The 25654-nt window shown below is 41.1% G+C and overlaps 2 protein-coding genes across 10 annotated transcripts in view; both read right to left on the reverse strand.

Annotated features, from left to right (window-relative positions):
* The window catches only part of pik3r2 (phosphoinositide-3-kinase, regulatory subunit 2 (beta)), a 32762-nt gene extending 27017 nt beyond the window's left edge, over nucleotides 1–5745 (reverse strand). The window contains exon 1 of one of the 2 annotated variants that reach the window (XM_082513366.1): nucleotides 4976–5745. The gene's annotated coding sequence lies outside the window, so the exon portion shown is untranslated. Of the gene's footprint in view, nucleotides 1–299; nucleotides 428–4975 lie in introns of those variants that run through there. The other variant, XM_082513367.1, reaches the window with a different exon arrangement.
* Nucleotides 5746–7754: 2009 nt separating this feature from the next.
* Nucleotides 7755–25654, reverse strand: part of mast3a (microtubule associated serine/threonine kinase 3a) — a 38008-nt gene continuing 20108 nt past the window's right edge. For 5 of the 8 annotated variants that reach the window (XM_082513466.1, XM_082513468.1, XM_082513467.1 and 2 more), the window contains 21 exons: nucleotides 22668–22743; nucleotides 22338–22547; nucleotides 21336–21437; nucleotides 20772–20904; nucleotides 20487–20572; nucleotides 18952–19037; nucleotides 18435–18643; nucleotides 18153–18294; nucleotides 17737–17869; nucleotides 17460–17625; nucleotides 17184–17285; nucleotides 16100–16222; nucleotides 15774–15883; nucleotides 15413–15594; nucleotides 14123–14244; nucleotides 13837–14025; nucleotides 13338–13561; nucleotides 12019–12141; nucleotides 11734–11870; nucleotides 11199–11383; nucleotides 7755–11099 (listed from right to left, as the gene is read on the reverse strand). In XM_082513466.1, coding sequence (XP_082369592.1) covers nucleotides 10249–11099; nucleotides 11199–11383; nucleotides 11734–11870; nucleotides 12019–12141; nucleotides 13338–13561; nucleotides 13837–14025; nucleotides 14123–14244; nucleotides 15413–15594; nucleotides 15774–15883; nucleotides 16100–16222; nucleotides 17184–17285; nucleotides 17460–17625; nucleotides 17737–17869; nucleotides 18153–18294; nucleotides 18435–18643; nucleotides 18952–19037; nucleotides 20487–20572; nucleotides 20772–20904; nucleotides 21336–21437; nucleotides 22338–22547; nucleotides 22668–22743 — 3691 coding nt within the window. In that variant the 3' untranslated portion in view covers nucleotides 7755–10248. The remainder of the gene's footprint in view (nucleotides 11100–11198; nucleotides 11384–11733; nucleotides 11871–12018; nucleotides 12142–13337; nucleotides 13562–13836; nucleotides 14026–14122; nucleotides 14245–15412; nucleotides 15595–15773; nucleotides 15884–16099; nucleotides 16223–17183; nucleotides 17286–17459; nucleotides 17626–17736; nucleotides 17870–18152; nucleotides 18295–18434; nucleotides 18644–18951; nucleotides 19038–20486; nucleotides 20573–20771; nucleotides 20905–21335; nucleotides 21438–22337; nucleotides 22548–22667; nucleotides 22744–25654) is intronic. The other 3 variants (XM_082513469.1, XM_082513465.1, XM_082513464.1) reach the window with 1 other exon arrangement.

A 25654-nucleotide genomic window follows, 5' to 3' on the forward strand; every position in this document is an offset into this window, starting at 1 on the left:
ACGCTGTACCAGCGTTTCATAAATGTCCATAAATGGACAGTATTTTGAATAATGTACTGCAGACGCTTAAATACAGTTGAGTAAAAGCATAAAAAATTCACCGAAACGTCCAGTTTGCAGCCGTGAATGCCAAAGTGCATGCTTTTGAACCTTAGTCTAGATTATCCTCTCCACCCCCCTCGACATTCCGAAAGCGAACGCACATTCACTGCAAAGCTTTGTGAATAAGGACGTTGTCTTTAATAAAAAAGGTTCAAGAGTTACTGTGATAACAGAACGCTGCACAGTGCAAAACTCACCCCACTTTAGGTTCAGAGGGAAGCCGGACAGGCTCAGCCAGACTCTCGGTCCAACATCCTTCGAGTCGAGAAGCAAGAGGTGCCAGGCTAGACACGTGGCACTGGCATACCCAACCACAGCCCGCAATCCTCACACCACCATTACCCCCCCACCCCCACCCCCAAACTCCCTCCCTCTTCTCTCCACCTGCTCTCCACTCCCCCCCAAACACACAGAGTCCTGCCTCCAACTGACCCCCCCTCCCGATCCTCAGCCAGCGAAAAAGTCAAGCCGTTTTTCCAGTTGCTGTAATAATTTAGTTCTTTATAGTCCGAGTCCGGCTGCAGTAAAGCAGCAAAAACAAGAAGAAAAGGAGGCAGAGGAAAAGGCAGAGCGCTCTTATTCACCAGTCCTCTTTTAGTATTTAGTTCCAGAGAAGAAAAAGTCGCACAAGGTGAGAGAGGAGTCATCTCTGTTCCTGTCCTACTCTGGCAGTGTTGTAGTAGCTCACAGTTCAGCACAGCAGCTGGAAAGCTCAGTGTCTGTGGACCCATTCGTTTTTTTTAAGACTCTGCGTTCAGTCTGAGCAGACAGCGGCAAAAAGCAGCGAGAAAAGAGAGTGAGAGACGGAGCAGTTTGCTATCAGCAGAGTCCAAACGGCTGAGGAAGACCACAGGAAAATAATTAATGAATAGGCAGCGAGTAACTCACTGTTGCTAGAGAGAGGGAAAGCTAATCCCAGCCTCTGATTGGCTGCTGCTCTGGCCATGTGCTCCCCAGTCACCAGAGAAACCGGGCAAATCAAGGAAATGTTCTAATATTAGAAAATGTATCTAGGCAGTGATAAAACATCTGACCTAAACAACTCCACCTTTTCCAGCACCTTTGACTTTTTTCATCTTTGCAACTGTGATGACTGTTTGTAATATTTATTGAAGTGATGATTTAAATCAAGTGCAGCTACCCTGGGAGAAAGATGTAAAAGAAAACATGGAAAAACTCCAGACTAAGTGTGATTGGAGAAAACTCCATGAGTCACAGTGAAGCTGTGCAATGGGATGAAAGGAGATGATGTTTGTTTTTCTGAGTTCACAGGGAGAGGGATACAGTTTAAAAAAATACAATAAATAATATAAAATAAAATACTTATTAAAAACATGTCACTAATAATTTATTAGTCTTTCACTGTGTGGGGTTTTTTTTTGGTAACTGACATTTTATATATTGCATTTATTATTGGTGTGATTAAATCGAGACCTACAAACTGAAGTCTGCTTTCGAAAGAAAATAAATGATGTGTTTAGTCAGCCAGCACAGTGCTGACCTGTTTGTTGCACCAGCATGCGTATATAAAATGCCAAATAAGCTATTAAAGGCATCACTGACACTGCTCGAGGATCAAAATGCCACACATCTTACATCATCATTACTTGTAAAATCGGTTTGTGTAACTGAATCAGTGGATTTTAAACAGATGTAATCTTTTATTTATTTACTGGTTGTTTTTCTAATTTTTCTAATGTTTATATACAAGTGCAGAGGCATGTGCCAAAACTCAAATGTGAACAAATATTTATCTTTTTCATGTTATTATCATTGTTTTGGGTTTGGTCATCAGTTTTAACAAAAGTAAACAAACTTGATGTTCATGATGACTAATTTGCCAATTAAGAGAAAGTGATTTCGAGGATGACATTTAAAATAGAAATGTTCATGTAGAGTATCACTGTAGCCAATTTTCCCTTAGGACCGATCCACGATGGTGATTTAAATATATGTAATAATTGTTAGATCATTAGTAATTACACTGTTTGTAACTGGTAGATTAGTTTCTATGTAGATCTAGATGCTGGGGAGCTTCTTTACACTCAAAATGCAAATTTTGATCACTTCAGTCATAGCGAAGAAAAATTATGATTTCATGATGATTAAGAACTTTTTTATTTAACACAGTAAATAAATATATGTAATAGGTAATCAGGTTATTTTAGTTGTGGTAAATAACAGACCCAAGAGGCTAACATTGCCATATGCCATTTTTAGCTTACTACTTTCACCTGAACAGCTCAGTGGCCATGTCTGAGAAAGTTTATTACATTCAAGAAGCTTAACTTTGAGAAGGTCCATCTTTTTGAACATTTGTGCACATGTCCATGTCCCTTAGCTGGTTTAGTCCCCCTCAAGCAGTGGTGCAGTGTGACATTTTAAGCTGTTACACCAGATGTATAACACCATGTTGCTGATTATGATTTTTTGCAGTATTAATCTTCTTGAGAGAATGAAAACAAAAAGGAAATTTAATGAGCAGTGCAATAAAAGCTCCTCAAAAATTAACAACACATCTAAAACTACTAGAGAGATTGTGCGTGAACAAACAGTTGCTAACTGGCAAGATCCCTCACATCTCCATGTCACCAAAATAAGGAAACACTGATTACATCCATGTAGGCCAGAAAGAAAGTAGTTACTACTGCATCTGAAAGTGGCAAGAGAAACCTGTCTACCAAATAATTATTTTTTAAAAACAGCTGAGGAGTTTAGGATTTTAGGAATGCACCCTAAGCTTAAAACAAACAAAACAAAAGATTAACACGTCACATTACAGATCACTCCCTGTTCCACAGACAAAGTTCTGGGATTTTTTTTTATTCATAAGCATTACTATCATTTCTTCTCTTTAAAACTTTCATAATCACAACAATGCAACCAAAAGTTCAGACATTTATGTGGGCACAAACAGTGTATTTGTGTATGCATGTTTTGGTACTTCACGGCGCTGCTGGGGAAGTACTGACTACAGAACCACCATGCATGCAGTCTGGCCGCAGGCCATCTGTCCACATGGATCTGAAAAATCTGCTGCGCCACAGGCAGATAGGACGGGCCAAAAACACTGGAGTCTGCAAAGACTAACTTTCCAGACTAAAATTGGTTCTTACGAATTTTATGATTCCAGTTTCGTTCACCTGAATTCTATCTGTCGCAAATGAAGCCGAAAAGCTCACTTTGCTAAATAGAAACATCTGCTAGATTATTTAGCACCAAGACTGCACTGTTCAGGAAAGTCAACTATGCTGCAAGGCTCTAAAGTTAAAGAGGACTCGGTCTATTTATCAGAAGCGATAACTTCAATCCATCTGGTCAAGATTATGGATTTAAACATTTCCACTTCACCAAAGAAATCAAATCTGATAAACCTGCAAAGTCTGCATCACTTGAAAACACCAGACACAAACAAGATAATGTGTGCCTTTATCTCCTCCTCAACTCCTCAAAGAAAAAAAAAAAAATCTCCCAAACCCTTTCATAACCAACTACATTTGACCAAAAATTGGTAATATGCAGGTAGCATACTGCAGTCTACATCTATATCACATTTATGACAACAAATCTAATCAAATTCTAAAAGGAATCCGTTTAATCTGATACAATAAAGACGTTTTAATAATGCAAGTTATTCCTGGATTGCAGGAAAAAGAAAAGGACAAGTCCCAGATAATTGCAAGTGACCAATAAGATTTGTGTCCAGTGTGTTGTGGTTGGGAGGGTAATCGATTAGGACTTTAAGTAGACTCATGATTGTCTCTGGGAAGTTAGAAAAAAAATCACAACCCCACAAAGCACAGAATATGCAGTATTTCCAGGTGAGACATGACTAAACTGTCCTTAAAGACGAACTCTGCTGCTGTTTTGATCAAACAGGACCATTTCAGTTTAACTTCGACATCAAACAAAAATAACCGCAGCTTTAGTGCCTCTGCTGGAACTTGAGGCTAGTTTAGGTTTTCTTCACCCCCTCTGAGAGGTGTCACTCGGCATTTCAAGAAGCATCACTATTTCCTCTCTTTTTATTGTGTGTGTGTGTGTGTGTATGTGGGGGGGCATTTAAATACAACAGCCCTGCCAGTCACTCAGAGCATTTCAAGACATTTGAGAGAAGAATGAAAGCCACAAGTCATGCATCACACCGATAAAGCATATAATGGAGGACTGACATTTGGTTGCATAATGCTCGATTCATAATTACAAGACAGGGGGGTGCGGGGTCTCAGCACAGTTGAGTGGCTTGTCTCATTATGCAAGTGGCACAATTTCCATTAACTCCTCGATGGATGCCAAATCCTTAAACCAGGGATGTAAGAGACGCATCTAGTCAGGCCTTCAGCTACTTTAGGCCTCTCATAGTCTGCAGCCAAGGTAAAGACACTAGTAACACATACTAGCAATGGTATACACAGGGAGTACACTGCAAATATATTGCAAATGGGTCTTTTTAGTAGCGTTAAAATACAACTAAACAGTACTAATGAGACACTGACATTACAGAATATTTTAGCACTAATGCTGGCAAACTTGACAAGTCATTTTTAATCGTTTTCACGTCAACAAATAAGCCAGGGAAAACGGTTTAAACTTTGAAGCAGCTTAAAAAAAACTTGCTCGGCATCTGTACGTCAGCGAGCGCGAGCACCGAGCAGTGCGGCGCGAGGGCGAATTAAAGTTAACATTTCACCGCAAAGAGCACAGAAACGCACACGAGCGCGACAAAAAAAAGTAGGTCTCCTTTAAACTTTAAAAGTAGGACACAAGTCACCAACGTGAAGCTGCGTGCGTGGAGCACACTTGCAGCGCTTCCACCATTTTCCAGTACAGTGGCTGCCGTACTGGAAATGTGCAATAACTTGGAAAAACTCACCGCGGATATTTCTTGACTCTTCGCACTTTTGGGTTCGGAGCAAAAGTCGCACACAAGATTCCGAGTGGTGGCTTGTCTGCAGACGACGGCTTCTCTGTGAGCTCTAAACTTCCAGCAAGCCTTTGGTTCACTTCTTAATTCCGCGTCTTTCTTTTCGCTCTTTCTTTCTTTTCCCGTTCATAACTCCCTGCTCCAACACACAGCCATTTTCCAGCTCAGCACGGTACAGGGAAGGAGGGCGCGTGGGAACTATATAAGAGTGCGCGGAAAGTGACGAACGTGAGCGGAAACGTCCGAACCATCAGTGAGGGGGTCACCGAATAGACTCGGAGACGAAAAAAAGAAACAAACAAAAAACAAAACGGAAATTTGAAGCAGACAGTCTCCAAATCGTGTTTTTTGAGCTGCATTTAAACTAAAGAAATGTGTTCATGTGGAAAAAAAGAAAGCGGTGAACCACGCGCTAAATCCATGTGCGTCAATTGTGTCAACTAGCGTAAAATACTTGATCATCATCAAATGTAAATTATTCTTCAGCACAGCCTTGACTCTCTTGAGCTGCTTTCTTGTAAGTTCTTGAAGTAGTCTTTAGGAATAGTTCTCCAGGATTCAGAGCTCTTCTTTGGATGTTGGCTGTCTAGATGATCCCACACTGCTTCGATGATTTTGAGGTCCGGGCTCTGGGGAGACCAATCCATGACTGATTTGCTTTTCTTCCTAGGGATACTTTCACTTTGCATTGGCAGTAGGGGTGGAGGAAAAATATATACAGTATGGCATTGCAATATCTTGCATACAGGAACACCAGATATTGATATTAAATAAATGAAAATACTCTGGAAATTTTATGAACAAGAGGGCTCATCTCACCTTAAAGAAGGCAACCTTTCCACAAAGAGTTGCTGTCTGCAGATTCTGCAGAGAGAGCCGCTGCATGGACCAGTGGGTACCCATCATCAACTTGCCTGAACGATGAACTTTAACCAGCAACAAAAATGTGTCCAGAGACGAATTTTATCTGCACACAAAGAGAGGCGTGAACCCTGATGGACACAGATTACCATCCAAAGATCAAATTCCAAAGCACTGCTGATTTGGGGGGGAAGAAAATTCCTGGAAGAAAAGAGGGGGAAAAAAACCCTTGCTGTCTGTATGAGATGATGTATTTAAAGGATGAGGAGGGGGAAAAAGCAGGGGTTGGATTTTCACAGGACTGTTTGGAGTTGCATCTGTCAGCCTTGGCAATCAAGATGAGACGGCAAGGTTCTTGTATCATCACACGGTGGAAATGTCATGCTTTTTTTTTTCTTCTTCTTTTCTTTCTTTAAATGTGACACTGGCTGGACACAGTACAGACGGATACTATCATGTGTTTGTTTGGTAAAGGACTCTGTGACGGAGAAGTCAGAGAAGTGTGGGGAAACCAGAACGTGGAGCCGTTGAGTGGACCAAGGCCTCGGCCTCTCTCTGCAGAAACAAAGCACTCGTTGAAACACTGGACCTACTGCAGTTTCACTTGTTTGATTAAAAACTGTTAATGTTCAAAAAAAAAAAAAAAAAAAAAAAGAGTTGCTGTCTGGCTTGGACGGACTGCAATCACTAAATGAAGGTTGTTGGAGGCTTGCAAAAAACTTCTAATTTATAAATACAGGCAGATTGCCAACATGCTGCCATGACTGTGAAGAGTCTTTATAGATTAGCGCAATTCAAGCTCGCTGGCAGCTGGTTGCATACTGGTGATTCCTACCTGTAATTGGCAGGATGTTTGGGATCATTGTCATGCTTGAAAACGAAGCTGTTGCTCATTAGATGCATTCCAAATGGTTGATTAAAATCTGAGGCTCCTTTTTGCATTCATAATTCCATCACTTTGATCTCTAACACAGCCTCTGAGGTTTCAGTGAACAGTGATGGATCAACTAAAAGGGATAGAGGTATCCGAGTCCTGTGTCAGGTCTTTGAGGATCTTTTCCCCATTTTTAAGGACATGATTTTCAGGTTCATCTGCTGTAGTTTGTAGATTAACTACACGGGGCGATCGTGGCTCAAGAGTTGGGAGTTCGCCTTGTAATCGGAAGGTTGCCGGTTCGAGCCCCGGCTTGGACAGTCTTGGTCGTTGTGTCCTTGGGCAAGACACTTCACCCGTTGCCTACTGGTGGTGGTCAGAGGGCCCGGTGGCGCCAGTGTCTGGCAGCCTCGCCTCTGTCAGTGCACCCCAGGGTGGCTGTGGCTACAATGTAGCTTGCCATCACCAGTGTGTGAATGTGTGCGTGAATGGGTGGATGACTGGATATGTAAAGCGCTTTGGGGTCCTTAGGGACTAGTAAAGCGCTATATAAATACAGGCCATTTACCATTTTACCATTTGCTGCTTCTTATTTTGTCTCCCACTGTCCAGTTTCCTCAAATGTTTTAAGGACCTGCTGCATACCATGCTAAGATGTTCAAAGTTTTCAGCTACACAACACTGGTCTTTTTTTTTCTTTTTAAATTGGAAAAAGAAAAAATTCCTTTTAAAATGGTCAGGTACAAGGACTGGACTGAAAATGATTTTAAAAAAAAGGAGCCAACGCCCCCCCCAAAAACTTTGAAAAGACCTTCAGAAATCATGGAGAACTATTGCTCCAGAGCACTTAAAGAATTACAAGAAAGTTTGTCTCCTTGGAAGCAAATAATTAAGAAAAGGGTGCACGAAGTAAGAAAAACTATAATTTTTTTTGATACAGTACTGTAAATGTGCAAATATTATTATAGGAGGACAAATGACAAGTGCAACGTCTTGTAGTCTTGGACTTTCCAGTCCTCTGGAAATTCATTTATTTCAAGCACTGTTGAGACAAGAGAATAACAGACAATGTCACACCAGTCTGCACCAGATACCCACATGGTAGGCATTTCACAAAGGGCAGTTTGCCACGTAGAGACAAGGGGGTTGAGTGGTGATGGTGGTGGGGCACACCAATACAAAAACACAAGTGAAAAATGTGAAGGGTGGGGGCTGTTACAGTGAATTTGTCATACACATGAACGCACAAGCCGATCAGAGACAAGGAGTTCACTCTGACGCTTCATTTGATGCAAAATGGGCTGCTGCTCAGACCTGTGCCTGATTTATAAAAGTTTAACAGGGTGACCCAACAAAAGTCATGGGATACTACAATGAAAAATAAAGCAATTCAACACTAAGAACATATTAAAATGTATATTGCATCAGAAATTTAGTGATAAAACGCACATACACACATTTCTCCCTAAAGTACAGTGAAAAAAGGTCTACGTTTTCATTCACACAACATAACCTTTATCCAAGGTTCAATATGCTGAAATTCTTTGAGAAATCCTTATTTAAATCTCCCTTGACTGCAAAACATAGATGTGAACCTTCACAAAAAGAGGAACAATCAACAAATTCCTCTTCTCTAACCACTTTGTTTGATTTTTTTTAGTTGCCAATCCAAACAGTTCTTGGGAGTAAAACAATACTACTAATAAAACAAAAAACAAAACAAAAACAAGAACAGGATTAGAATTTTTTTTTTTTAAAGTAAAAACTAGTTAAAGAGTACATAATGGAAAACCAAATACCATTTGTTTATATCTCACCGTAAAAAACAAATTTTTAAAGCTGAAAGCCTCAAATTCAAGAATTCAAGGCCTATCCAACAAAACTTCCAAGCTCTCAAACAGAGTAAAACCGTGGAGATTTACTGGGATGTAAAAGATGCACAACTCTTTACAGTCAATCGCAACTTGGGATTAAAGCCATGCCACTTAACTCACATCTTACACGAGTCCATCCACCCTTACATTTCACTGATAGCTGTTATAAGGTCCACCATTGTTTATATGATATACAACAGCATAGGTAATTAGTACTGCAACAAGACTGTTTCCATATCAAAATATACAAAAAGGAGATTACCACTGAATCATTCCTTCATCCACCCAGGGCCTCAGGTCTGCCTCTCCTGCGCCTTCCCTCTCTTTTTTCCCCATACAATAATTTAACAGATTCCACTGAAGTCCACCCACATATTTGCATTGAAATGTAAACATTCATCCATAAAACACATAAAAAAACAAAACAAAAAAAACAGCCAAGTGAGCCAGATTTGTTTGTTGCATCCACTGTACAATTTCTGAATCCCACAGAGAAAGAGATCACCCTGAAATATAAATGTACTCTCACTGTTACACGGCAGCTATGACTTGTGCAAACACTTCTGCTAGACTACGCTTGTAAGGAGCTGGACGGAGGTTAGGTTCACAAAGGTATCGGAGGTCGGATGCAGCAGCCGGGAAGGTAGCCACTAAGCTTTATCTACACACCTGCGTGTTGATCAGGTTATAATTTAAACAACTTACAGACGGGTGGCAGCACGGATACAAAAAAAAAAAAAACAGGACAGCCAGTGGCAGTAGACCCAAGCATACATGAGGCTTCTTATGTACAACTACAGTACCTATTATTAAGCTAAACCATGCTTTGGCGCCACAGCTTAGCTGACAACTGTTGCAATGTTGTTATTTTTCCTTTTGTCCCGATTTGTACATGCCTTGCGTCGAGAAACAATGACTCCGAATCGTCACGATCACAATCCGCATGATAGATTTCTTCAGAGAGGCAGCAAAAAACGTGTTATGGAACTTTTTAGCATATACAGTGCAGGATGAGCACTACAGTCTGTATATGAAACAACATCCCGTTACACACGCACGCACGCACACACACAACAGTATAAAAAAAAAGAATCATATGAATATTGCAATATTGACTAATATTATCTTTGTTTTCCCTCCACACCTACTAAGACTACACTGAGAAGTTGTTGCCTGGCTTTTCTCCTGTGCACTTCCTAAAATTAGAACAGCTGAAGCATCCGAGGCATTTATAGCAACTTAAAAAACAAACAAACAAACAAATTAAAAAACAACAAAACAAAAACAAATAATCATTAAAAAGTCATAAATAAGTTTCTTCGTTTAAAACAACAAATATTTATAATTACATCCGTTAGAGGCGCCACAGTGATTTGAGAACCGAGAGAGAAATCGAGCAACTCTGAAGTAAACTTCGTTTGGCAGTCATTAATCTGTTAACAGTGTTGGAGGATGCGTGTGGTACTGAGAAATGCAGACTCTTTGTTTCTGTGATGATGTGGGACTTGGTCACAGTTTTCTGGACACATGCAAGGCCTTTAAATGCAAGTACGATAGCAGGTCAAAGCCTCATCTTCTCTGACCTGTGATCCCTGCAAAATAGAACTGAACAACTAACGCCCTTCTTTGTCTTTTGACTTGGTTTTCTGCGGTGTGGTACCCTGTGATCCCAGCTTGCTGCTGGGTTCCGACTGTGACGAGTTGATCCAGGATGCCTTGAACGCCTTTGACTGTGTGACAGGAAGTGTGGGGCTTAGAGCCGCCTCCTCCAAGTCGTCAAAGTTCACTTCCTGGACCGCCTCCTGTTTCTTGAAGGAGTCTCTGCGCTCTGATAGAGCCAGCTTCCTCATCACCACCATCTCTTTTGAGTGGTTGTTGGTGCTGCGCTGTTGTGGCAAGGCAGCAGAGCGGTGGTGATCGCTGCCTCCGCTGGCTGTGTCCTGGTGGCCTCTCTGCCCTCCAATGTGTAGGCCCTGGCGGCCGTGCTCGCCTACGCAAACAAACCCTGTAGCTTTGTCTCCCTCTAGGTCCTCCAGCCCCTCTCCCTCAGACAAGGGCACCTCCATAGTGTGACGTCGGGTGCTGTAAGCCTTCCTATCTCCGTGGTAACCCCCAGTCATCTTGTCACCAGTCAGTTTCTCTGCTGACTGAACTCTCTTGAGCAGCGGTGAGCGCGGCGGTTCTGCGCTGCGAGGACGCACAGAATGACGAGCGATTGTAGGAGGTGACAAAGTCTTGCCGTGAAAACTGTGCAGGGACTTGGGGTGACTTGGGAGGCTAGATGGCGAGCATTGAGGAGAAAGAGATTGGGGTGGTGGGATACAGGCCAGAGGCGAAGGAGGGATGCTGCTGGTGGACTTGCAACGACCAGCTTTCGTGTAGCGACCCAAGACGTGAAGAGAACTGGGACGAGCCTGCGGTACGGGCGAGTTTGGAGAGCTGGAGCAAGGAGAAGAACTTGAATCTAACAAAAAAAAAAAAAAAGAGTTTAGATTTAGTGGATACACTTCCTCCAGAAAGAGACAACTACATCACTACAAGAACGATTGTCCTCTTCTCTCACCTCCAGAGTGGTCAGGGGCTGGGGAGCGACAAGGTGTTGAAGGCCCAGGAGAGAGGCTTTGTGTTGGTGAGCCAGAGAGGCTGTCACTAGATGATTGGTGGAACCCCGAAGAGAAGCTACGACTGCTCTGCATGGGTGGAGGCGGTGTATGCTTAGACAGCTTCTTCAAGATGCTGCGTCGTCTGCTACAAAAGTAAATTAATAAAAAAAAAAAAATTGTAAAAAAGCAAATTTACATCATTTACATCTGAGACAAGGAGCCAACTCGTGTTACTGTAATGCTAATCAAAGCTTCTCTAGGAGCATCACTCCGTCTCTCTTACAAAAAGCTTTTCGGAGGCTTTAAGGTTTTTAATGCACGAATCAGACTTGCAGAATGAAAAAAAAAAAAAAATCCTTTTTTTTCCATTTGCCGACTTTATAATTGCAAAATCAGCAAATAGGAACTCTGCTATTTATCTGAGATCTAACATGAGGCTTCAAGGAGGAGTAAAACGTCCAATTCTTCAATATGATTTCATTCTCGCCCGTGTACCTGTCTTGTCCGTCCTTCCTCTTGCTCTTTTTGCTCCGCCGGGCCATCTTGGCCTTGTAGCTCGCTTTTCTAGCAGGTCCAACCTTGATAGAAGTGTTCTCCAGAGCAGTGGTTTGGAGGGTCACCTTGTTGCCACTCTGTCGCAAAAAAATAAAATAAAATAAAAAATTGAAATTTCTATTTAAATTCTTTCTTTAATTTGACAGTTTTAATCTTCCATACATTATAATGATCATTTTAAAAAAGCAACAAAAACCCCCGAAACAAAACACGTTATCCACATACCTTAAGCAAAAGCTCCACCACCTCAGTGTGTACGAGACCCTGGACCGACTCTCCGTTGACGTGAGTGATGAGGTCACCTGCCCTCAATCCTGCCTCGTGTGCAGGACTGCCCTCCTCAACGCACTAGATCCAAACAGACACAACCTCACAATTACTGGTAAAGCAACCATCTAAATGGCTGTTGCTGCGTTTCACCTATGCAATTAGTAAAACTAGTGTTTTTGGTTTACTTAGTTTAAACTTGTTGTGTGAAAAAAATGCCATGTATAGCAACAAAGTATCACGGCAGCATAAAGGTTTCATAAATAAAGGTATGCTTCTTGAAGAAATTTAAGAGAGGTCGCTGAGTCTGCTGACTTGATTTCATCAGTCAGCTTGTCCTACAGCTTCAGGGCTCTGACAGTGAGTGCACAATTAAAATTTTCAACCCCACCTCAGGACCAGATGAGAGTCAAGCGTTTGTGAATGTTAAGGTATATACAGACTCATATGAAACTAATTAGAGCATCTCTGAACCTTGAAGCAGACCATAGTGGGTGCCACTCCTGTTCCTGAACAGAAAACTGAGGCTACAATTCACACAGGTTTACCAAAACTGGCCAACAGAAGATTGGAAAAATGTTGGGAGATGAGTCTCAATTTCTGCTGCAACGTTCAGATGGTTGACAAAGCATCGATCCATCATGCCTTATAATAACGGTTCAGTGTGGTGTAATGGTGTGGGGAATATTTTTTTGGCTGCTTGGGCCTCTTAGTACTGACTAAGCATCGTTTACATGCAGCAGCCTGTCTGAGTATTGTTGTTGACCATGTCCATCATATTATGACCACAGAGTTCTCCTATAAAGTGAAAGGCTATGAAGAAGCTTTTATAAAGGCTTTTTTTTTTAAAAGAGTGAGGAGGGTCAATTTTTGGGGTTCTATGAGTCTGACTATTGGCTTTCTGGTTGAGTGAAGCAGCTGTTGTCAAATCACGAGAATGTAAACCGAATCATACCAAATTGCATAAGCTTTGTTTAAAACCTCAGTTCAGTAAAAGAAAAAGTTTGACATGTTCCAACAGGAAACCAGCAGATGGCACAATTTCTTTGCCATGTGCTGGAAACTATTTTGAGTCATTTGGTTTTAAATTATACCTACGCATACCTAAAAACTAGCAAACAGCCTCTCAGTGTTTGCATGTTGCTGAGCTTGGTGATGCTGATTTCACTCATTTTTAGGGCCAGCGCAGAAAAAGAGGCCATAAAGTTATTTAAACATCTATGCTTTTGATTCCCAATATAGTATAAATCTAGTCAGTACCAGATAAGATCGCATACCCAGACCATGTGATGAACGGTGTAGACGTCACTGTCTCCCATGTAGACTCTGATGGCTCGCAGCGCAAACCCAAACCTTTTCCCAGAGCTGTGGATAACCACCGGAGGCCTGAGGCAGCTGACATTGACGGACAGATCGCGGCTGGGAGACGAGTCTCTGGACGAGGGGTTGGATGATAAGGACAAAGAAGATTTGGGGCTCGTAGGAGGACCTCCTGAGTCATCTAGTTAGGAGCAGAAGAGAAGCAGGAAGAAACACAGCTGAGTCTTTATAAAGTGTAAGCACTACTGTTTTTAAAATGCTGCATCCAGTAATTAAAACCAAACAAACACTGTTCTAATCTTGACTTCAATATAAATAATGTGTTTTACAATATTTACAATAATTACACAATATTAGGCTGTAGAGGGCACTGTGAATACATGAACACTCGTTTCTTGTCACCATTTTCTTTTAATTCCAAACACTTTCTATAATGCATTCATCCTGCAAAGATACCTGGGGTAATGATGAGTGAAAGGCCAGAGACTGATGCAGACTTGGGGACTTTTCCAGAGGGGGACCTGGGTTTCTCTGGGGTCTCTAACTGATGTGCGATGCGTCGAGATGCCCCCCTCCTGAAGGATGGCCTCGTACCTGTGCTGTTGCTCCGGAGACGGATGCGGCGCAGGTTGGAAACCATCCCATCTACAATAGTGGGTACAATGTGTGAGTACTAGTGTTTCACAGCAGCAAAAAAAAAAAAAAGTAGATAAGGTAGTTTCTGCATTTATTATACTCTTACCCTCCTCATCAGCAGGGATGGCAACTCGAGGCATGATGTCAAAGCTCTGGGTGTTGTTCATTACCAGTGGGCTGGTGCTGCGTTCCGACTGTGAGGAGCTGGATGACGCACGTGGACGGAGACTGAGAAAGATAAAGGTAAAATGCAGGTCCAATAAAAATGCAGATTTTAGCTAAGTTTCTCTTTTAGAAATTGGGCAGTAAACAACAGTTTCCTTCCTAACTACACAATAAATGTCTTTCAACAATAAAAACAAGAAGAATTGCCACTACGTTTTTTAAAAAGTGCATTACTTATAGGGCTGCAACGAGTCACTGAGTAATGTGAATGATTCAATTATTTTAAATTTAAAAAAAAAAAATGCTTGACGCACATTCTTTGCTTCGATGCACACGGCTCTGTGGTAAACGATTTAACATTTAACAAAAGTGTTTAACACTGATAACACAACAACAACAATAGTGATGATGACACAGTTTAACAAGTTGATACTGAGATGTTGAGCTCAGGTTTAGTGAAAGACAAAAGTGTTTCTAGTGTCCAAAACAGCAGCTCTGTTCCTGTAATCACCATTAAAACCATTACTGGGAAACAGCTAGTGAGAGTCCTTCATTGAAGCACCTGATCAACAAACTCAGACATTAAGAAAGGCCTCTTCATCCACCACCATTTACTTTACACAGCAAAAAAATCAGCTCTAAAGCTACAGAAGTAAAGCTACATTAAAATAGGAAGATGAGCTGAAGGCTGACTCCAGCCGTCCTTTTTATATGGAAGCAGTAAACACTGGGAAGTCTAAAGGGGGGCTTGGGGTGTTCTTATGTCAAGGCTTTTACTAAATTAATGAAATAATCAATAGCTGCAGCCCTAAATATTTTATTCGAAAACTGCAGCAAAATGAGCTTATTTGGTATTTTGTGGTTTTTAATCAATTTTCTTCTTAGATATCCTGTTTCTCTTTTATGGTTTAATGGTTCACTCCATTCAGCACCACACAGGGAGGCTTCAGTAAACGCTGAATGGATATATCACTTGTGTTTACACCCGTGGGCAATGTAAAGGCCTCCATCTGACATGCACGCAAGAAAACATCCAACTGGGGGAACTTTAGAATGGCTCATTGGTTTAATACAAAACGACGTGAAAAGACCTTTATAAAATTTGCCCTTTTGAAATAGGAAACGCTTCAACCCAATACGAGAGACTATTATATTTTGTGAATACAGAGAGGGCTGTGATAGTTTTGTTCTCATAATAAGGACATCACTCTCCCTTGTTCCATGCTCTCACCTCCCCCTGTGTCCATCTGCCCTCTTGTCTGCACTCGCCAAATGTTTGTGTCCGTCACCAGGGGAAAGGACTCCCCTGCCCTCCCATCGGTCCTCCTTCTCCTCGCTGTGGCTTCGGTCTGATGATGACAGGCTCAGGTTGGATGGAGTGGAGGTGGACAGGTGCTCTGTGCTGCTGTACACCTGGAGTTTAAGAGGAAAAAGGTGGCATGGATTAAAGAAGAAGGGTTTTTTTTTTTTATATCCTACAAATAACCAGAGGTATTTCATTAACCAAATTACAACACCAAAACAAAAAGTCTTGCTTTGTTCCATGAGCCAGGTATTAATATTGATTATAACTCATGGGTAGTAACGAGTACCTTGCTGAAGCGGTGGGCTACAGAGGAGAACTGTCGTAGCTCCAGAGATGATTCATCATCATTTGTTTCATCGTCATCTGAGCCCAGATGACAGTATCGCTCTGATCGGGCTGGAGGGAAACATGGTGGCATGCAATAAATGATTACAAACTGGGAACAGTTTCCTATCCAAATTAAAACTACCACCATGCTGCATTGCTACAAATTTAGCTCATAAAATCATCCATTTTCTGAGAGCTCATTTCCAAATGAATTTCTCCTCACAGGTTTTTAACAATGCAGTGCATCTACTTCATAAAAGGCCCACAGTCAGTAAATCCACATACTGTCAAAGTAGCTGGTGTCCTCCTCGCTCTCTAACTGTGGGATGAATTCAGCTTTCTGCCTCAGGAGACCATTCCAGTCCAGGCCAAGGAAGAAATTGTGCATCTTTACCTCAGTGGCCCCACCTGGAGAAAGAAGTTATTAAACTCAAATATGGGCATCGAGGTCCCCAGACTTGAGTCTGAGCTTGTCTGATCCCCAGCCAGACTCTTTGTTGCACTGAGGCGCCTTGAGGCATCTGTTGCCATGATTTGGTGCTATATAAATAAAACTTAACTGAATTTCATTCCATTCTCCTGGTCTCTGGCTTTATGCTTATTGTAAAACGAATTTGCTGCTATTTTCTATAAATTCAAGTTAATTAATAAGAAAATTTAAAAACAAGCATTTAGTGCTGTGCAACATAGGATGCAATAAGACATTAAATTTCAAGTCTCAGTCAGGTTTAAATGTCAAGAGTAAAAATGAGTTTTCAAATAACTTAAGTGTAACGGACTGCTTCAAAGTTTACCTGCAGTTACAGCAAAGGCCTGATCTGTGATTTAACCAGCTTCCCGGTACAACCAAAAGCATCTGGTCAGCTGACCTTAATGATCTTTTGAAAGTGTGCATAATTAAAAGGCCTGAAAAGTAAAGAGGTCCTAACCCATACAGTGACCTAAACACAAACAAAGTGTAAAGAAGTCAAAACAGTGGAAATTTGAAGTCTAAAACATTCAAGTCAGAAAGCTCTAGAGAGCTTATTGATTACTGTGAACTAGTCGACCTCTCTGTCTCTATGGGAGGTCTATGGGAAACAATTTTATCAAGCCTGGTTAATGTAAAATTCTATTAATGAATAATCTGCCAAATAAACACACAGAAGACCTCAAATCCTTCCTTATTCCTGTGCCAACTTTATTTAAACTCTTAAAATTAAATTCCTCCACATGAGGCCTTGTGCAGACTATGACCTCCTGGTAAGACACCCAGTGACACATCTGTCACAAAAAGCATGTTTTTGCCTTTTTCTGGCCACCTCAGAGTCACACTGTCCCGAGGCCCAGAGAAGGTTTTTCATCCATCAGCAATCATGCTGTCACCAACCTGTTCCCAGGCGCTCCAGAGGGTTCTGCCTCAAAAGTCTGGTGATAAGGTCCTGAGCATCAGCTGGCAGGGCATCCTCTCCATCCGGCCAGATAATATCATCTGAACACAGGAGAGAATGCAACGAAGGGAACTAAAGGTATCTACAAAGCCCAGGGGACTGATGTGCCAAAATACAGAGATCTATTGCAGAATTTTGAGCGAGAGGATGACAAATGGATTGGATTTATGTGTATAAAAATAACTAACTATGAGTTCAATTGAAAGATTTCCTACCATTAACCACTTGACCAAAGAGCTGCTCTGGTGTGTCTCCAAAGAAAGGCACACAGCCCACTAGGAACTCATAAAGGATGATCCCCATGGCCCACCAGTCCACAGGCTTCCCATAGCCCTGCCTCAGGATCACCTCTGGAGCGATATATTCTGGAGTACCACACACCTGTAGACAGGTTTAAAAAAAAAAAAAACAGAGTTAAAGAGAAAAGGCGGATTTTAGAGAAGCTCAAAATCAGAGGAGATGAAAAAAAAAGACAAGCGAGAAGAGACAAACCTGCTTGTCAATGAATTCTCTGGTATCCTTTTCAATGTGTCCTTCATACAAGTTGGTTGTCATGTTCATTAGGCCAATCTTTGAAAGTCCAAAGTCTGTCAGTTTAATATGTCCCATGGAGGTGATCAGCAAACTACAAAGGAAGTAAGCACAGAAATGTTTCATGTTACATCAAATGCTTGCCCTCAAAGCACTGGAATTTCATCTTTAGAGAAAAAAAAATATCAAAGACTCAAAGTTTGAAAATATTCTGCTCTATCTTCAGAAAGATTCCATCTCCCTACAGATCACTGCAAGTTTAAAAATGATGAAAGCTTTTAAGTTATTTAGCGCTGCCTTAAGGCGTTCACAAGAAATATGGGGGAGGGGGGAAGGAATAAGAATATTCTCCTTGTTCATCCGTTTGCCTGACTCACTTGTCAGGTTTGAGGTCTCTGTGTACAATGCCGTAGTTGTGAAGGTACTCTAAAGCCAAGACAGTCTCAGCAAAATACATCCTGGCCATGTCCACAGGCAGAGGCCCACCGATATTCTTCAACAGATTGGCACAATCTCCACCTTAAAAACACAAATGAGGCCACCATGAAAAACGCTTTCAGGTCAGGTGACTTAGACTTAAAGGTGTACCTTGTATGGTAGATATATAAGAGCTTGGTGTGCATGTGTCTCTATGTGTCTACAGTCTGAGCCAACTGTACCTTCCACATATTCCATAACCATGCACAGGTGCCTCCGTGTCTCAAAAGAGCAGAACATGGAAACCACAAATGGGTTTTCAGCAAAGGTGAGGATGTCTCGCTCTACGAACACCTGTTGGATTTGATTTCTAAGGATCAGATTCTGCCTGTAGATCTTCTTCATAGCAAAACGCTGACGAGTGTCTTTGTGGCGCACCAGAAATACGGCCCTGTGTAAGAGAACAGAGGCAAAAGGAAGGGGAGAGGCAGTGACAACACAAAGAGAGACAGAATAAATAATCAGCAATCATCAACAAAGAAAGCAGGGAGATAATACAAAGAAAATCAATTGTGGGAATCACATAGTGGTAAATATCAGTTCAGACTGGAAATGAAACTGCCCTGACTAATTCCAGCCTGAACACAAAAATACTACAAAAACACATCCACATTTTAGTTTCCACTTTTATTTAGATCTCTGTGGTTCTTGGTGCGACTGACTCAGTCAAACGCAAACAAAGAAGTCTGTCTTACTCACCCATAGGCGCCGTTGCTAATGAGCTTTATAGTCTCAAAGTCGCTTTCCAGTGGTTTCCTACGAGGAGGGGTGCAGGCTGCACGGCTCTGAATCACGCAAATCCCAACGAGAGAGAAAGAGAAAGGGGGAGAGGAAAAAAATTACAGCTGCTGTGTTACTTTTGGAGAATTTTTTTCATGTTAACGAGAGCTCCATTTATCACTTAAATAGCATTGAATCAAGAATAATCTGCATGCTCTGCCAAATGGCATTTAATATTTCTTTGGTGCATATGCCACAGCCGTCAAGTTCGTCACCCACCACAGTTAATCCTGTCACAGACACAATTCAGCTCTGCTTTATCAACTGGAGCATCTTTTATGCACGCAACACAAATTGCTAGAGAAAAATGATTTAAAAAACAAAAAAACAACAACAACAATGATGCAAAGAGTATGCCAAATCCACACAGTGAAAGGCTGAAGGCTGGGATTTTGGGAACCTGCTAATACATCCAGTGCTGTGGAAAGGTATTTGCCTATTCCAAACTTCTTAGGTTTTTCACATATGCGTCACACTTCAATGTTTCAGATCAAACAAATTTTAATATTAAACAAAGACAAGCCAAATTTTCTTAATTATGATTTCATTCATTCATTCATTAAGAAGAAAAAAAAAAAAACTATCCAAACTTGCCTGGACTGTATTTATAAAAAAGGCTGTTATTGAGCCATTCGGAGGTGGACTAGCTGGTGTGTTTTGAATCATTGTGCTGGTACATAACCTAGGTGATCTTTGGTTTACGCCATGAACTAATGGCCAGACACCCTCCTTCAGGATTTTCTGGTAGAATCTCTTCATTATTGTTGAATGATAACCTCTGACCTTAACTGAGGCAACTGAGGATTGGATGTTTTTAGATGATGTTCTAGTTTTTTTTGTGATAAGTCCTCAATGCAGGTCACTCCTGGGAACGTTCACCATTGTTCCAAGTTTTCTCCATTGTGGATAATGGCTCACACTGTGGTTCACTTTGGCAAACTTTCCAAACTAGCAGATGTCAGTGACTTTTTTTCCCCTCGACTGTTTCTTTAAATCGTGACACGATGTGCCCGTCTCATTTTGATGGACAGCTTCTATTTAAGTGATCTTTTTGATTCAGCAGGTCTGGTCGTAACCAGGCCTGAATGTAGCTTGTGAAATGAAATTCAGTTTTTCAAAAAAAATGTGGTTAATCAGTTAATTTATTATTTAAGGAGGCAATTACTTTTTCACAGAGGGTTAGGTAGGTTTAGAAGTGTTTAGTAATAAAATTTCTTTGATGATCATTTATGTGTGACAGATATGGAAAAAAACCCTAAGAAATCAACACCGTATCAACAAAGGTTGCCACTCGGTGACTTAAAAACTAGTAAGACAATCTTAAAGCAAATAAATCTAATCTAAAGGATGTGGAATATTTTTAAAATACGTGAGACATGAGCGCCATCTGTTCTTCCTGGGTCACTTTAGGGTTCACTGTATGCATTTGGTAACCGTTTAATGTAAGCTTATACCTGTGCAGATGTTGCCTCTCCAGTGTCATCAGACTCTCTGCTCGCTGATCTGTGAATCGGGCTAGTATGCTCCAAATGAACCATCTCTGTAACGGCAGCAGACAAAACAGATCCAACTTTATTAAACGCCAGTGCGAATCAAAGTTAAAAATCACAAAACTGTCACTGTATCTTACGAGATTAGTTCACAATGATTTATTTAAGCTAACTGCATTAGGGTTTTCAAATTTATCTGAAGTAAGCAATAATGAGATAGAAATATATATATATTTTTTAAATCTGCACCTTCCAGGGGGTCTCTGGTAAGGCCCAGCTGGCTGATTATGTATCTGGGAATATCAGTTTTGATGCCTTGTCCTACTTTGGCTTGACCCTCTGCAGCCTCCAAACGTTGGTAAAACTCCTCTGGATCAAACTCCTGGATTCAAAATATAAAAAAATAAAGGAAAGACAGTTCAGGTTTCACTCAAATATACATTACTTTGTTGACATAATATGTAGAAAAGCTTCAACTACTACATCGGGAAACGATGGATCAAACATTGTAATACAATTAAAAATGCTGAAAAATGACAGAAAAATGTTTCTGCTCCAATCTGGGCTTTTTTTCTGGCCTGGAAAACTGGAGCATCACTGGCACCTTACTAACAACAGACCCAGGCTAGCAAGGTGAACTTGGCTTAGTAAACAGTAAGCTGGGTTATTATTACTGCACAAACTAATCGCTACTACAAGATGTCAACATCATGTATGAGTCAACTTTCACGCATGCATCTAAGCTGATGGACATAGTGTTATTACGTCACTCGTAAAGCTGTGATTATTACTGCGTCTGTCATTGAGTCTTACCAGACACTCCAACAGCCTGGCAGGCCTGGAGATGATGATGAGAATCTTCTTGACCAGTTTGGTGATGATGGTCACCTCCTCGCTCTCTGAGCGCTCATACGCCTGAACAGAACAAATAGTGATGTGATTATTATAGTGACCTAATCCATTTGACACAAGCCATGAGCCACCACAACTCATCCAAAGAAGCTGTCTGCACTTGTCGGGTGATATTTTTAGCATCCATTTCATCCCCTTACATTGTCTGGTGGTGATTCAAGGGCTGGTATTTCAACATGTTGAATCAATACTCACTGCATGCTCTGCCAGGCTTATAAATAATGGAAAAACATTTGACTTTTTAACACTCATTCTTGCTTATCTAAATCCAACAGCGCTTTGATCAAACAGCAGGTTCAGAAAGTGTATGATAGAGGTGGTGAAACAGTCAGAGGAGCGATTATTCAGCAGTCAGTTTAAAACAAACTCTTGCCCTGCTAAACACAGAAAAATCCACTCTAAAAAAAATTGTAAACACCTTTATGAAAAAGCAACACTAGCAAGCAACTCAACATATGCATTTTAGCATGTGGAGAAGGGTCAAAACAATTTCTGTGGCCACAAAGAATATACTAATTAAAGAAATTATTATATGACAAAATAATCATTTAAACCACTGTTTTGCTGTAGAATACACAATCATTACAAAACTGAACACTTGACCACTGCACACCCCTATGTAATAACACAAAATACAGAACATTATTGACGGATGGAGTGGAATCAGCAGAATATTAACAGAGGAAATGGGCCTTTTCATTTCAATGTTCAGTGTCCTCAGTGCTGCTATAGTACAGCATGCAATGTCCCAGAGGGCAACCTGAGCTACCAACAATAACACCAGCTAGAAACATCTTAGAAAGAACCAACACTCCCTGACTGTTTGAAAAAGAAAAGAAGAGAAAAAAAATTCTCTGTATGAAAAAGATGAAAAATCATTTACTAAAGATGAGAGACACCCACCTCATGCAACAGCTTCTCCAATTTCTCCTGCAGCTCCATGAAGTACCTGGAGGTCACCAGGCCATTCTGGGACTTGTCCAGACAGTCTCTGGCGAGCTCCACCAGCTGGTGCTGAATGAATCCAAGCACACCATCAGCCAGGGGCAGAGCGGTGTCCGGGGAACACTCTGCAATGATGTCGAGCAGCCGACCCTCCATCTGGGCCGTCGCCTGGGAAACAAAAATGAAAGCCTTCGTTTAAACCAGTACTGCATACATTTCTAATCCATTTAGTGAGCAGTTGAAGATTTTAACTTTGATTATGAGACTTTCACACAGAAAGGGAGCTACCTTAGGGAAACGTTCTTTATAGACGTGATTCATCATGACAATCTCATTGTCAAACACCCCACAGGTCCGTCCAGGGCTTCACAGAAAGAAGACAAAAGGAGAAAAAAACAAAAACCAGATAAAAATATTACAAATGTCGATATTTTTTTGCACAAATGCCATTAACAAATAATGGAGACCAAACTAAAATAAAATGAAAAACAACTGAACTAAGTGGCAAACTGAACTGATGAAATCAACATTTATATCTTTACTGAACAGCCATACACACAACAAGCTATAACATTTTATGACCACATTAACAATTAAAGTGTTGACTAACATTCTAGGTCATACAAACAGCGTGTTTGACACAATTCAGATCAGGCTCTCATGTTCACCATCCACGACCACACGTGTTGCACCCAGAGGGTTTCGGTTACACGCAGGGGTCTTTTTAAACCCTCCTTACAAGTTCCAAATCAATGTACTGTCAGCACAAATGTTAAAAATAACAGTCCTGGGTGCTCCCTTACACTACGTTGCATACTAAAAATGACAATAATGTCAATATGCGACATGAACTTAACTTGTTCTGGGTAACCACAACAGTTGCACACGCGGTATGAATTTATTTCAGGGTAATGGCAACTGCTTAGACCACTCGGAACTATTTTGAGGCTGCAAGAAATCCTTTTACGCAACTTGTAGAGCAAATTTAGAACAACGGCGACACATGTCAATCAGCTGCTGTTGATTTAGATGCATCATTAACAACTATGCAAAGGTCAGGTAAAACCCAAGGGGGAGATTTCTCTCCGGTGTAATTGCTAGAGTTACCCAGATGTACTTATAGAGTATTAGTGTACACATGCAGTGCGAATTACTGCATGTGGCACAGGCATGGACACGTCACCAAAAAAGCAACCACATCAACAGGCTGCCAAAATCCTCCCCAGCCTGTCATAAAAACTCTACAGCAACCTCAAAACAGCCTGCCATTGCAGCTATTCAGAGGGATGAGTCCAGCAATGCCAAGTGATGAGGAAAAGGTTTTATTCTATTCCAGGGGATCACGCACAAATGGCACAGAGGGTTTTTCCAGAGCCACATTAAATAATTATCCCAACATATTCTTTCCAGACAGTATTTAATTTATCTTTTTATAATCATGTGCGAAATATCTCCTGAAAAACCATTAAGCCTACTTTTGTTAGACTGGGCTGGAGTGGCAGCCTCACCAAACAGGGCAGTGCTCATTCACATACAACTTTACAATGTTCTAAAAAGAGCAACTACAACTACTTAAGGTGGCAAGCTTCGTGAGCTTAAACCTTAGCACAGTCTATCCCACATTTGCTGTTTAACTGTTTAACAGGTAAAGTTATTTAATTTACTATAAGCTTTGATTACTTGGTGAGTATGTAGTAAAGCAGCAGGAACGGGTAGCATGTTAGCCACGCTAGTTACAAGTTTGAGGTTTTCATTTTATACCCCGTTAGCAGATCTTCTCTTTCTGTTGTGAGAAAATGTGCATATTTAAAAAAAACAAACACACTTTTTTTTTTTAAGGGAAAATTTAGAGCACAGTTCAGTTTAAATATGGCACATATGATCACACCAGTGAAGAGAAACCTTGATTTGAAACTACAATTTAGCAGCACAAGACCACAACAAGTGGCGCTCTTTTCAACTAAGATCAGGAAACTAAAGCTACAATTCAAATAAGCTCAACATCAGCCGATGAAAAATTATGCCTGGTCTGATGAGTTCTGATTTCTGGTGCGAACATGATAAAGAGCTCGCTGTATTCAAATGGCCTCTATAATCACCAAATCTCAACTAGGGATGGGTATCATTCAGGTTTTATCTGATACCGGTGCCAAATCTGTACTTTTGAAACGGTGCTGGTGCTTAAACGGTGCTTAAAGAATAGAGAACACAAACTTTGTCCAAAAACTTATGTTTTTATTTTTAGCAGTCTCTTTTTTTCTGCAAAATGATAAGCAACACACATGGGGCGATCCGCGCTAACTCGCTAATGGAGATTTACCACACCCGCAGCAGATGTGCTTGTTGTGAAGTCTTGCAGCAAGCTATCAAATACGGTGCATTTCTCGGCTTTTAAAAAACGCTATGCGTCGCTAGGTGTTTCATCAGATTCGAAGTGTCACCTCCTTTGCACAGTGTCACCTTAAAGCACTTGTTGCAGGCTGCTGAGTTTGCATCTTTTGCTGTGAAGTACAGCCAGACTTTTGACCGCTTCGCCTTGGGCATTTTTAATCTGTAGCTCTGCTCTAAAAGAGCGTACGTACCTGAGCCCGCCTACTATTCTTGAAAAGCTAAAATGATTGGCTAGAATCCAAAGTGTATGACATCTCAGGAAAAAAGAAAAAGAAAAAAAAAAGCACAGAAATAAAGCACCGAAATGTGCACTGCTTTTTGGTCTGGTTACTACCGTTTATGTCAGAACCGCCATAATGGCACCGGATATCGGTACCCATCCCTAATCTCAACCCAATGGAGCTTTGTATCATGGACGCACAGCAGACAATTGTGCAGAAACGGAGTGATGCTGTCATGTCAATATGGACCAAATTCTCTGAGCAATGTTTCCAGCACCTTGTTGACACTAAACCATGAAAATTTTAAGGCAGTTGTGAAGGCAAAGAGGGTCCAATGAAGTACTAGTAAAGTGTATCTAATGAATTGATATATAAGGGTATATAGAATGTACAGTTAGTATAATAAGCCTTTAATAACACAACAGTTTTATCTTTGTGCTTGTCGCGCTGACCTAGTAGGTGTGGCTGTTATTCCTCGTTTCCTCCTCCTGCCCTCTACCTGTTCGGTGCTGCTGCTTACCCATGGCCGCTGATTAGACCTTGGGTGCAATCAACAACTAAGCACGGCCTGGTGTGCGCCGCCCTGCCAGGTGAGCCACATTAGAGCAATCAAGGGTGGGCGTGCCTAGTAGACCTTAAAATGCATGTAGCAGTCATTTGACC

Source organism: Aulonocara stuartgranti (assembly GCF_965226115.1).
Source record: "Aulonocara stuartgranti genome assembly, chromosome: 18".
Lineage (NCBI taxonomy): Eukaryota > Metazoa > Chordata > Actinopteri > Cichliformes > Cichlidae > Aulonocara > Aulonocara stuartgranti.